This window comes from Phyllobates terribilis, unplaced genomic scaffold, assembly GCF_046119375.1.
Source record: "Phyllobates terribilis strain yellow unplaced genomic scaffold, ASM4611937v1 Scaffold_8__6_contigs__length_399053987, whole genome shotgun sequence".
NCBI lineage: Eukaryota > Metazoa > Chordata > Amphibia > Anura > Dendrobatidae > Phyllobates > Phyllobates terribilis.
Window position 1 is genome coordinate 283,208,084 of NW_027362768.1, and position 13,915 is coordinate 283,221,998.

The 13,915-nt window shown below is 40.4% G+C and overlaps 1 protein-coding gene across 2 annotated transcripts in view; it reads right to left on the bottom strand.

The window, feature by feature from the left end:
- CENPP (centromere protein P) overlaps positions 1-13,915 on the bottom strand; it is a 438,647-nt gene that overhangs the window by 8,669 nt on the left and 416,063 nt on the right. For both annotated transcript variants that reach the window (XM_073644334.1, XM_073644333.1), the window contains exon 7: positions 35-114. In XM_073644334.1, the coding sequence (XP_073500435.1) occupies positions 35-114 (80 nt within the window). The remainder of the gene's footprint in view (positions 1-34; positions 115-13,915) is intronic.

Here is a 13,915-nt window from a genome sequence, read left to right on the forward strand (position 1 = left end):
CAATAGAAAACTTTTATTATTTTATTTTACATACCCGGGAAGGTCTGGGTTCATCAGAACCATGTAATCAGCTGAAGACCCCAGCGGAAGTCCAACTGCGAGTGGGTATTTAGCCTGAAAAGGAACACACATTGGGTTTTCAGTTAGCAGGTATACCAAGTAATATAGAATTGTTATTCTTTTTGAATAAAGACTTTTTGGGTATTTTTATCTTGATGTGTATGCCGAATGAATCAATTTTGCATTAAGAAAAAAAAGTAGGTACTTCTCTCCTGGTTCTTCTTTGACAACCTGCTTCATTTGGTATCTTTTGTACCTTTAAGCCAGAGTGACGTAAAAAGTTGAAAAAAAAAACTGGAGACTTAAAAAATGTATGAGACATCTACTCTGTCTGTTCTTTCTATGTAAGACAAATTGATGCATAGACATTAAGATAAAAGCCAAAAATAGTGTTTATTAAAGATAAAATAGTGTTTTATTTTTTTAAGTATATGCCTAATGAATCAATTTGCGATTTAAAAAAAAAAAGAGAAGTGAATCTGGATTAAATATAACAAATAGAGCAGGTCTCCAGGGAAGACTCAGAAGAGGTCTGTTCATTCCTTTCCAAACATACACTTTACAAAAGAATAAATGACCCCGAAAGTTTCCATATTTTTTTATTAAAGAATGCATGTAGAATTGGCTCAAAATTTTTGCAATTGGACTTTCTGCCTTCTAGCCTGTGGGTTGTTGGCCACAGAATGAGTTAATGAGGACCTTTCATACAATTTTTCACGTTGAGCTGGACACAGGATATAGTAAAGGCTGCAGAGGGGGGTAAAAGATTTTTACTTTTTTTTTTTTTTTACCACCCACATAGACTTAACTACAGTTAACTCAGCAGGTGCCAAATACTTTGATCGCTAATATCTGCACAACGGAGAGGTGAAATTAAAAACAAAACTCTTTAATTCCGTTCTGCAGCAGCTATTACATTGTGTGTCCTGCTCAACATAGAAATTATGTTGAGGTCCTTCACCAGCCTGTCCTATTAGCGATTTTGTAACTCCTTTGTCTGTCTTTTACTGAGCTTCTCTCAGCCGATTTGTAAAATAAATTTCTCCATTGTGCAAGTCGGCATGTATCGGACTGCACTTGGATGATATCCGAGTGCAGTCCGATGTTTTGCACGCAACTCCAGACTTGTATGGAGGTGTGTGTCGTCCGATATAAGCTGCCAATCACAACATGCAGTGATTTTTTTTTATCATGCCGACTTGGCGTGGAAAAAAAAAAAAAAGCTAGTCGGCACAGCTCCAAAGTATAACATTGGAGTGAGTGCTATCTGATGAAAAACATTGGATAGCACTCATCCGAGTTACACGCTTGCTACTCGCCAGTGTGAGAGAACGTGGCGTTTTTTTATGCGCGTTGTCAGCTGCGTTTTACAGTACCAGGAAAGTTTCTGAGATTTAAGAAATCTCATACACACACACATTGTTTTTTTGTCATCAGGATTTTGTGCTTTGCATTGTCTTTTGCACAATAGAGCATGTCACTTCTTTCAGTGTTTTTCACCCATTGAAAGTAATGGGCAGTGCCCAAAACGCAGGTATCAGGTTTTGCTGCGTTTTTTGTGCCAAAACCAGATGAAGTTGAATACGCAATTTTTTTTAGTCACTAAACTTTATCAGCATGCAGAAAGAGACAAATGGACAGTGACAAGAACTCTGCAAAACACGCAGCAAAAAAAACAAGCAAAACCTGCTTTTTGGAGGCAGAAACTTTACTGCCAAAGGAGCTGGTTTTGAGCTGAAAAAAACACCTAGTGTGAACATAGCCTTAAAGTGCATGCTCCTTGCTTAGGAAATCAGCTACCGACTGCAGAGGTGGCTGGTAGAGAGAGATGAGCGGATCGATTCACGGGAATCCGGTCCAGCATCCAGATTAGTGGTCATCTAGCAGCAAGATGGCAGCCTGTGAATCGATCTGCTCATCTCTAGAGACTGGTAACTTAGGTGATGAGCACAATTAAAAATCCTTACATTTTTTGAGAATGGAGAGGATTTTTAGTAAAAAGGTAAATTGGAAAGTTGCTTGTTCTTACAAGCATTTTACAATGTCACCATTTAAGAAACACATCTAAAGAAAAAAATACAAACCAAAATCTTTCTTTGGATTCAATGCATGCTATGTCTTTTAGGTAACTTTTGGTACATTTTTGAACTGATTTTTCACTAGCACATGTGAATTCATTTTACATGTAGTATTGTATAGTGACACTAGGTGGCACTGTAGCCCTGCTCTATTCAGAGCCCTGGCCTCATTGTTGGACATGAACAATGCGTTTTATTTGGAAGCAGCTGAAGAATTCGTCTTTAGGCATTATAACAGATGTACATCTATGACGTTATATTGACAGCAGGAAAGTAATCGCCCCTCCAGGGATGTTATGCTTTTCTATCATCTTGTTTATTAACCAACAGGTAATTTTGTGCAGCTAACTGGAAACCACAAAGCGTCTGGGCAGGTAACAACATAATAAATAATTCAACATAATTCAAAAAAGACTATCACAATTACGTTTATATAACAAGATTTTGGAGAAAAATTGGCAAAAATGTTGCTTTTCTATTGTGGATTTCTAGAACTAAAGTGTGCTAAGTATTTATTGTTGATCGCTACAAGTTCAGCTTCAGAAATCCCACATGATGCCAACTGACACATCAAGGGGAAGGGATTAGTAGGCATACATCTCCACAGCAGAGGGGGATTCAGAGAAAAAGGATAGTTATATGCTGACTACCTAAATGGATGGCCGCCACCCAATACATGGATGGGCAGAGAGATTCTGAAAATGGACCTCTGTATAAGTCCACATGCCTAGATATGGCATGAAATCATCAGTCATTAGCCCATTTTTCACCCATAAACCTGGGAAGAATATCTGAGAAGTGTGCTAGGTGGGTACAGATTTTGTATGGGATGGAATGAATTGAAAATACATTTTCGGCACTTTTAGGTACTAGCAATCTGGATGGGATTTCACGAGATGCAGGGAAAATTCTCAGCAGAAATACACATGCTGTTTGTAAACCACAGCATATCAATTTAGGCTAATGGGTTCCAATTTTGCAGCAATTCCCTTCGTAAATCTGTACCGTGTTGTGGGGCAGTAGTCGTGGGCGAGGTACTCATCTCTTACGTTCCGGCATGTTACATGAAGGTGGGGGTCTTTGCTGGGTGTGTGGACTTGTGGTGTGGGGGCGCTATGCCCCTGCAGGCCGCATGTAACCGATAACTTTGGTTGGCCAGGAACAGATGTTTGACAGTTCAATGAGAGAGATCACCAGTCAAAAATAAACTTTTTACTCAACGATAACTTAGGAGGGATTATATACAGGATATAGCGGGCACACAACTTGATAAATATTTCCTTTACAATACGGAGCATTTTCCACACACAGTTTCAATTCCTTCTTTACTCGCTTGTCCTCTATCTTCACCGTTCCTTTCTACTTTACCACAGTCCAGCTCAGTGCTACAGTCCAGTTAGCGAGAGTCCTTTACTCAACCCACGGTTCCGCTTCTCCTCTCCCTCTAGGGAGCTATATTGCCAGAATGGCCGGTACTTATCTTCTGTTCTACTGACGCTCTGGAACTCCCGCCGGGGGCGCTGTCTTCGTCTTAGATACTCTGTCCCATCTAGGCCCGTTACTTCCGTGAGTTGTAAACTGTGGGCTGTACTGCTAGGCATCCTGACACAGGACCCTTCTTCAGTTGATCACTCTGTTCTTTTGGTCACTTCTAGCTCGTTCTCTCTGCTAGGATCTTGCTATCTTTTGTCTCTGTCTCCTCCCTCGTTAGGGATGCCCACGTCATGCGGCACTGCTCACATCAGACCTTAGGTCCTCTTTCTATGAAAACTGGGCCCTATCTAACTTCCTGACAGGAAACTCCTTCTGTCCCTTCAGCTAAGCCCCTCACACTCTGGGCTAGTCCCAACCATTAACTCTTACTTTCCCTAATGTCAGGCATCGCACAACATTAACATCATTAACACAAGTCATAATTAACATTACACAACATTACACTTGTTCTTCAAGGGGGAATGTGGGCAAAATGTCCATCTCATTACAAATCTGCATTTTTTTTGCACTTAGCCTTAAACAATAAAATTATGTTCTGATTTGATTTTACATTTCTTTCTATCCTTTGACATGTTGTGCAGTGAGTACAGAGACGCTCAGAATTTATAGAATGTCAGAAAATAAAATGATGTGCTCATTTACTATACATATAAAATCATGTATGAATATACTATAAATGTAAGTATAGTACAATGTAGCTCCAAAAGACTTCTATACACTTTCCTTCCACTGGTCCTTAGTTATACCCTGTAATATAATCTGCACTGTATTCACAATTTTTCAGTGAAACAGTCCCCAAACAGCCTCAATGGTACGAGGATCTCTCTCTGTCCCCAATATTCAACCATAGCTACCCAATAACTACACAGTGTTATTCGGCTTGCTGTAATCTTACTCTTCTTAAATGTATTTCATACCAACTTTAAGCATATTTCATACACATCCAGTTTTCCAGGATATGAATATCAGATAGATGTAGATCTCACTATGATGCTGGGGAAAAAAGTGAAAGTACCGTAACAGGAACAGACCACACAATAGTCTATTTACATCCATTATGTACCAAATCTGTCCCCTGCATGAATTCTGTTTTTCTCATGCTAAAATAGAACAGACAGACACAGGTGTGAACAGTCTTAAGTCGAGTTCACACAAATGTCAGAATTCTCGCAAATTGCAGAATGGGTCCGTGACCAGCTCCTTGTACACGTCCACATCCTGGACAAGAGCAGGAACTTCATCTCATTAAAATAAGTATTGTCTCATCTGCAAAACGGAGAAGACTAGTGATTTGAACCCAGGACCCCAATGCTGAGAAGCTACAGTGCTAACCACTGAGCCACCCTGCTGCATTCTTTGCTTTTCATTTGAGCAATCTCTGGTTAAAGCAATAATAGTGGACATATAAAAAATAGTACCATATTACAACCAACTGTATCTGAGAATATTACATACCAGACGTCGAGATCTAATTATTATCCTGTTATTCTTTAAGTGCTGATGTAAATGCACTTGCTATATTCTACTATTGTCCTGTCCTCTGCTGATGCCACCAATTATTTTATCCAATGTAACAATTTTTTTTTTTTTTAGGAGAGATTGGTATAATTTTTTAGGAAGTAATAAAGGTATATGTTTGCATAAGATGTGTCGGATCAGGACTAATTCTCTCTGTAGGTTTTAGTAGTCCACTTGTAGAAGAACTTTACACGGATTAACTTTTTTTGTCACACAGGTCAATGGTATCTTCATAATTGACCACTTTATCTTGACATAACTTGCTGTATACCGTACAACACAACTGTACGTTTTATACAGGAGAAGGGATATTTTAAGAGCCTATTGGGCTAACATTCTCCTTCTAGAGTCCGCCAATTCACTGACTACAGAGAACTTTATCTTACAGGTCACAGCGTAGACAGACTCCTGCTGGTCACTTAATCTCATGTAGCTGAAGACTAAAGCCCTTCATACACCTTAGATGGCTGTCGGCCGAATTATAGTTCATCTGATCGTTTTGCCGGCAGCTAGCTCGACTGTCCCTCCAATAGGCAGGAGCACTTGCTCTGCTGAATGCTCTTGTGTTTTCTACGAGAGCGCCGCTGTCAGACATCTCTGGTGACAGCTGTTAACCTCCGGTAGAACAAAATTATCACCAGTCCAAAATCCAGACATGCCTGATCCTTAATCATCTGTCTGATGTCCCCATGCACAGTAAACTGTTGGCCAAATCCATCGATATCGGCAGATCTTATTCTGTGTATGGAAGGCTTAAGCCCTCATAGCCCAAGACATGGCTCCTCTCAGCATTAAATATCAGCTTCAAGGTACTCTATTCACCAATTCATCGACTTATTGTCCAAGACAACACTCTGGCCTGCTGTTCTGGCACTTCTGACCCTCTCTGGCTAACTTTCTCAAAGTCACCTACTTTGCTGCTTTTACTCAGGCAGTCACTTGCTCCAGACATTTGCTTTCAGCCCATTGACACACATCTTGGTAGACGTTGTCCTATCATGTCTCTGCCCCAACCTACCAGTGCAATGGAGTAATGCTTCTGCGCCCTTGCCCATACATCTACGTCAGCATAGGATCTTTCCTGACCCAAACAGATCCTAGCACCTCCTCTGGGAATCTGACAGACAGAAGCTATCATTACAGCAGTCCTTAACACGTTATGGCATGCTATTAGCCAACTAAGCCAATGCTTACGGGATGAATAACCATACTGTGGATCACAGTACAATAGAGGGTACACAACATATACATATCATACATCGCAAGACATCAGCAATATATCATCAATCATTTCTCTAAAAGTGGTATACATAAAGCTTTTACAATGGTTGGGGGGAATATGTGATTTGCCCCGTTGTAAAGACACAGGGTTTTACCATACACACCAGGGATTTTATGTATTACCGTATATCTCTACTCAGTTACAATTAATACCTACTGGCATCTAGTTCAGGGGCACAGCTAGAGAGAGAAGACTGGCAAGGCCGGTGTCCTGGGGGCTGGGTGTGGAGGTTGCCAGTGGATAAAGCAGCCAAAACACGGGTTTATTACCAGGCTTACATAGCATTTTGGCAGCAAACTGATTTTGCATGTCAGAGAGGAATCTGATACCAGCCGCAGTGCCAGGTCTGCTGATTCATATATCAGTGTACACATGTCAGCATACTGGAATCGCTATGTGATACTTTGTAGAGGAGGGGCACCAAACTAAAATATGTGTCCCCGAGGTAATAATGCCTAGAATGTAGGTCAAAAACACCACTACAATATTTTTCAACTTCACCTATTTATTCAGTGATCAACATGTGGCATTTCCATATGAGATGTACGAACGGTCATGTTCCACCAAGGTGCCAAACTAAAAAGGTTTTCACAACCCCGTTCACATGTATCCAATGTCCTCGGATTACATGTGGAAATCCATGTCAAATCAGACCTGTGTAAACAGGGCCCTAGTATTTCAGCATTGCCAACACTACTATGTACTACTAGCTTAAAGGGGTTGCCTAGGAATACATTATTTTTATTCTAAAGACTTGCACATGCACTATAAACACACCGATACTCATCCAGCACAGCCACTTCACCGTTGTTTCAGTTTTTGTTTAGTAACTTCAGCAATGACATCCAATGACTGCAGCCAATCACTGATCAGTTCTGCCAATGTAGATGGTTAAAGTCACAGAACTCAGAGATTGGCTGCAGCAGTGATGTGCACTGTAGTCATCGCGTCACCTCTGAAGCAAAGACCAGAGAGGAAGACAACCCTTTTAGTTACGCCATCATCTTTAAAATTATACCATCTCTTGTTTTAAGACCAGGGTAATGCCATCTGTATCTTGTAATGGCTGCGCTTAGGTAATACTCTGAACGTTGCCTGGTCTGGCTGAAGTTTAGAGTATGTGTTTTTTTGAGCAGGCTTCAAAGAAATATATTTTAATATAACCTAGTAAACTTGAAAGAGAACCCGTCTGTTTTCTGGAATTAATTATAGTATTAGAATATAGATTTTTGGAAACGTTAAGATTTGACCTTCTATTACCTTCTACTTTGCTCCTCCTTCTCATCATTGCTAATGAACATTTGTGGTTTTGACATGTTGTTGCGTTCAAACCCTGCAGTTATCTATTATTTGAGAGACCAGAGATTGAAAAAGCTCCGCGTAGAATAACCTTCAAAGTTTAAAAACCACGCATCGCTTGTGCAATCAGTGATATCCCTTTGATATAGTCTTTGGGGAACATATATGAAAGTGTCTAAGTGGTAAAGGGTCTAGACAGGCTTTTACCGATCACATTTAGTGCTGCTCAGCAGAGAGTTGACAAGACATGTCAGTGAGTTGTCAGCCTGTAGAGGAAGCTTTTACATTATCTAGACAGAGCAGACATTTTAATTAAAAGGGTTATCTGGGAATATTTTATGTTTTTCTTATGGGCCTAAGAATTTACAGGCAGGTAGTTGCTAACTACCTGCCAATCTCTACCGGATCAGAGCAGTAATGACCCACTCCTGCCAGTGATTCTCGGCTTCCGGTGAAGTCACATTCACAGAGCAGCAGCTTCTTTTCCACTCTGCTCTGTTGATGGGGCGTGACTGCAAATGTCATGCTGACTGACAGCCGGCTCCCCGCTGCCTAACAGCAGGATGACAGCTCTCAACCAGCATGACATCAGCGGTCATGCCCCGACGACAGAGCAGCCTCGAAGAGGAAGAGGTGCTCTGTTGACGTGAAGCAGCAAAATCACCGGCGGGAGCTCTCTGTCATCTCTCTGGGCCGGCGCCGGGCAGAACAAGTGGCTAGTTAGCTACTACCAGCCTGTTAGTTCTTAGCCCCATGAGAAAACATAAAATAGTCTCGGATAACCCTTTAATGGTGTTGTCTTATGAGCACATTGTAAAGAGGATACCATTTGGTCCAGTCTATGAATCCGAGAAAAGAATCTATAAAAAAGAGCAACTGTTTTTTTGTCAAAACCAATAAGTCCATGCATTTTATGACTGTCTATTCATGTGTATGATCACCCCAGCAGCACCTATAGCCAACCACAGGATCACCCTAAGTTTCAGCAAAGAGACATCACTGACCTTGGCAGGGTCTTCTAACTCTAAGGGTTAGAAAACAGGTTGGTGGCCCTTCTCTTTTCTGAGGGGGAATGTAATTGACTAAATCATTATGTTCTTAGTTTATGTGTGGAATCTTTAGTTTTTCTCACACTCAGGAGATACAGTTGTGTTCATAAGTTTACATATCCTAGCATACATCTAATTCTACCATGATAGCTTCATCTAATCAATATTCCTAAATTAGTGGATACTGTTTTCAGGATCATTAATTTTATGGAAATATAGTTCATACCTTACAAATTCTGTCATGGGTGTATAAGCTTCTAACTTGTAAAGCTCGTAATAGACTGTACTTGTTTATTCACACTTAGGTGTAGGCAGCATCAAATACAGAAGAGAAAACTCTGATAGCAGCTCTTTTTGCTGCCAAGCATTACAGTACAGACTTCTAGACTGAACAGGTCTTAAACCCTTTTAAGCATGCTTCATGATGGGTTTGATGGATGCATCTTTATTATTTTATGCTTCAATCATTTTTATTAGATTTTGTAATGAATCTCAGATGAAACATTTCTCTTTTCTCCTTTGCCAGGACTATTACCACTTTTGTCTATTCTAGCTTTTTTATTTTGCTTATTTTCAACAAAAACAACAGTGACTCCCTTGTTCCTCATAATTTGTGATTAACCCTGCAGTCATCTTCTCATCAGCTCTTTGGCCACTGCCTTATTACTACATTAACATGTAGTGTCCCAGGTAATAGTAATGCTCCAGAATTACAGAACTGAGCCAACATGCTACCTGTACTGCTAGTTAAAGAGGACCTTTAACCAAATTTGTTGTGCTCAACTAGTAATTGCTCTGCTGTGAGATTAAGGTTGTCAGTACCTTTCACATAGGAGTAACCTGTCTGTTCTGGGCTCCTCCTGTGTGAGATCTACGGACATTCTGCACTGATCTTATTGCAGAGTGATTACAAGTTGAGCAAAATGGATATAAATTTGATTACTGGCACATCTCTGGACAGGCAGTGTGGTGGGAGAGGCAGTACAGCAGAGGTGACTGTGCAAGAAAAGGAGAGTTAATAGAAGGATTTGTAATGTGACAAAACTAAACACAGCTGCACTGTCCCTTCCCCACACTGACTCATGCCGGAGGATAGATCAGGCGATCAGAGCTGTATCATTACATCTCACACACTGAGAAACCTGCTCTAAGCTATTGTAGGGGCGTGTTCTTCTTTCCTTTGAGTGTTACGGTCTGCTTATGATTGGGCAACATCATACAGAGGAAATAAGTACACGCCCCAGAGAAAACTATCTGATAACAAACCACTTGGACTTAAAACGAAAAAACTGAGTTTAAGAACACGTCAGGTGTTCGAAACGCGATCAGTTGTCTTGTTTTTTGCACCTTCCTTACCTCAACTACATTCTAATGAAAAGTCACAACGATTGCCTCATGTTTTAGTGGATCTAATAAAGACTTTATGATTTTATATTGCTGATGCTGGATCCTTTTTCCTTCACTTGCATATTACTAGACATACATTATATCAGTGTAAATCTGACATGATGGGGGAAAACTGGGAAATTACAATTTTAGAACAGTTACAAAAGATAAAAAAAGATGGGTCCATCTAGTTCAAGTTTTTGTGATCAATTATATAAAGTATCATCTATTGCCAGATTATGTATAACACGCAGTATCATTTGTTATGAGAAAATCATCCATCCTTTTTTTCAAATGCTGATATAGCATCTGCCATTACTACTTGCGGTAGGACATTCCAAAGTCTGACTACTTTAAAGGGGTTTTCCCATGAACAAAAGTTAATTTTAATCAATAGATCTTGGAATAATAATAATTTCCACTATTGGATGTGTTTAAATAAAATGTCCCTGTGCTGAGATAATCTTATAAATGTGTCCCTGCTGTGTACTGTGTAATGGCTGTGCCTGACTGTGCAGGAACATGGTCTGATCATACCACATCTCCTGAGCAGGGATGAGGAAGCAAAAGAGAATACAGATAGCACAGCAGGGGATCACAGCTGATTCTTTCTGTGAGGTAAAACATTTCCTGCCTGTTTTTAAACAATGTTTTACTTCAAAGAAAGAATCAGCTGCAATCCCCTGCTGAAATATCAGTATACTCTTTTGCTTCCTCATCCCTGCTCAGGAGATGTGGTATGATCAGACCATGTTCCTGCACGGTCAGACACAGCCATTACACAGTACACAGCAGGGGCACATTTATAAGATTATCTCAGCACAGGAACATTTTATTTAAATACATTCAATTGTCGAAATTATTATTATTCCAAGATCTATTGATTAAAATTAACTTTTGTTCATGGGAAAACCCCTTTAACTGTAAAGAACCCTTTCCTGTTTAGCTGCCAGAATAGCTTTTCTTCCACATGTAATGAATTTCCCCTAGCACTTTGTAAGGCCTTTGGAGGGAATTGACCAACTAAATAAGTCTTTTTTTTCTAACCTGAGCAAGCCCAACTTTTCTAACCTCTTCTTATAGGAGAGACCTTCCATCCCGCCTTTGAACCAACTCTATCTTTCCAATATCCCTTTAAGAATATAGAGCCCAAAACTGGACTACAAATTCCAAAAAGGATATTTTTAAGTACTTTATAAAGTGTACAGAACCAGGGACACATGGCAGCTTCTAAATGTGGTGATTCAAACACCTATGGGCAACGCCTACTGTCAGGTTAAACTCATTCACATCATATTAATGTTGGTGGGATTGGCTGACTGGTTTATAAGTATTGGGCCACAACAATTATTCACCAATAAGATAATTGTCTGGTAGTCTGAATATACAGTGGCATGTAAAAGTTTGGGCACCCCTGGTCAAAATTACTGTTATTGTGAACAGTTAAGCAAGCTGAAGATGAAATGATCTCTAAAAGGCCAAAAGTTAACCCTTTCCGACGTGGTCAGTAATAATACGCACCACGTTGGAAAGGCCAGTTCAGCGGGGGCTCCGGCGGTGAGCCCGCACTGAACCGGGCGCATGTCAGCTGATTCCTACATCTGACATGTTCCCGCAACAGCCGCGGATGGAATCGCGATCCACCTGCGGCTGTTAACCAGTTAAATTTAAATTTAACAGTGCCGCGCCGGAAGCGCGCCCTTAGCCCCCCCATCAGTGACCCCGTCATGTGATCATGGGTCACTGATGGGTGGGCATGGCAACCCGGGGTCTGCAGCAGATCCCTGTGGCTGTCATGAAAAGATTGCTATGAGCACCACCTAGTGGTTGGCGCTCATAGCAAAGAAGCATTTCTCCTGCGTACAGGTGATCTGCTCGTCACCTGTATGCAGTAGAAGCAATCAGAAAACTGCAGCTTCTAGTCTCCCATGGAGACTATTGAAGCATGCAGTAAGTGTAAAAAAAAATGTTTTTAAAAATATTAAAAAAATAAAAAATATATAAGGCTGCGTGCCCACGTTGCGTATTACAAGCATATATGCTGCGGAATTTCCGCAGCGTAAACGCTTGTAAAATGCATGTATATCCGCACCCCATGGTCCCCAATGGTATTCCGCAATGTCAATGCCCATGCTGCGGATTTTTCCGCAGCGTATATGCTGCGGTCAAAAATCCGCAGCATGTTCATTAATTTTGTGTTTCCGCATGCGTAATCAATGTGCGGATGGTACCCAAGTCTGGATGAGAGGAGACTCTCATCCAGACCTGGGTACCAAAGAACCTGTAAAAAAAAGAATAAAATAAAGTTTATACTTATCTTCTGATGTTTTCCCTCCGTCGCGCTGTTGTGTGAAGGACCTGCAACGTCATTGAGTCATGTGACCCATCACATGACTCAATGACGTCACCGAAGGTCCTGCACACAACAGCGTGAGCCGCTCAAGACTCCGGACGGGGCAGAGAATGCATCGGTAGGTGAGTATAAACTTTATTTTTTTATTTTTTACCATTCTGATTCTTTTTTTTTTTAACTATTACTTGGTCACACTATATAAATCCATGCCGGTTGCATGGATTTATATAGTGTGAATAAGTTGTCAAGCACTTTTCCAAGTGATGCTTAAATCACTTGGAGAAGTGCTTGATAACCCGCATGCGGAAATGCATGCAAATACGCTGCAAAGACGCCTCACAAACGCTTCTACCTGGCGGGAAAACCGCATGTAAAATCCGCATGCGATTTTCCCGCCATGGAGAAGCGTAAAAAATATGCTTCATTTCCGCAACGTGGGCACATAGCCTAAAAGTTTAAATCACCCCCCTTTTGCCCCATTCAAAATAAAATAATAATAAAAAAAAAACACATACACATATTTGGTATCGCAACGTTCAGAATCGCCCGCTCTATCAAAATTAAAAAAGAATTAATTCGATCAGTAAACGGCGTAGCGGTAAACATTGCAGTAAAATGCAATAACGGGCGATCAAAACATCGGATTTATCCCAAAATGGTATCAATAAAAACGTCAGCTCGGCGCACTGCTCGGCTCACAAAGCCCTCACCCGGCCCCAGATCACGAAAAATGGAGATGCTACGGGTCTCGGAAAATGCCGCCATTTTTTTTCTTAGCAAACTTTGGATTTTTTTTTCACCACTTAAATAAAAAAGAACCTATACATGTTTGGTGTCTACGAACTCATAATGACCTGGAGAATAATAATGGCAGGTCAGTTTTATCATTCAGTGAATGTGGTAAAAAAAAACAACCAAAAAACAACTGTGGAATTGCATTTTTTTTAAAATTTCACCGCACTTGGATTTTTTTTACTGTTGTCCAGTACACGATATGGTAAAACCAGTTATGGGGTTTAAAAGTACAACTCGTCCCGCAAAAAGAGAGATGGCTCTGTGAAGAAGGGGAGCAAAAAATGAAAAATGCAAAAACGGAAATTGCTCCGGTCATGAAGGGGTTAAAGATGACACACTTCTTTTATTATTTTTTTTGTTTGCCTAAAATATTTTTTTTTACATTTTAAAAATTACAAAAAGGAAAATGGCCCGATGAAAAAAATTTGGGCACCCTTGGCGATTTGTGTTCTCAGATAACTTTGACAAAGGTTTCAGACATTAATTAGCCTGTTAGGGTTTTGGCTTTTTCACTATCATCTTTAGGAAAGGTCAGGTGATGCAAATTCCCCAGCTTTATAAAAACACAGCCTCCTTTAACTTTGTGCTAAAAAACAGAAGC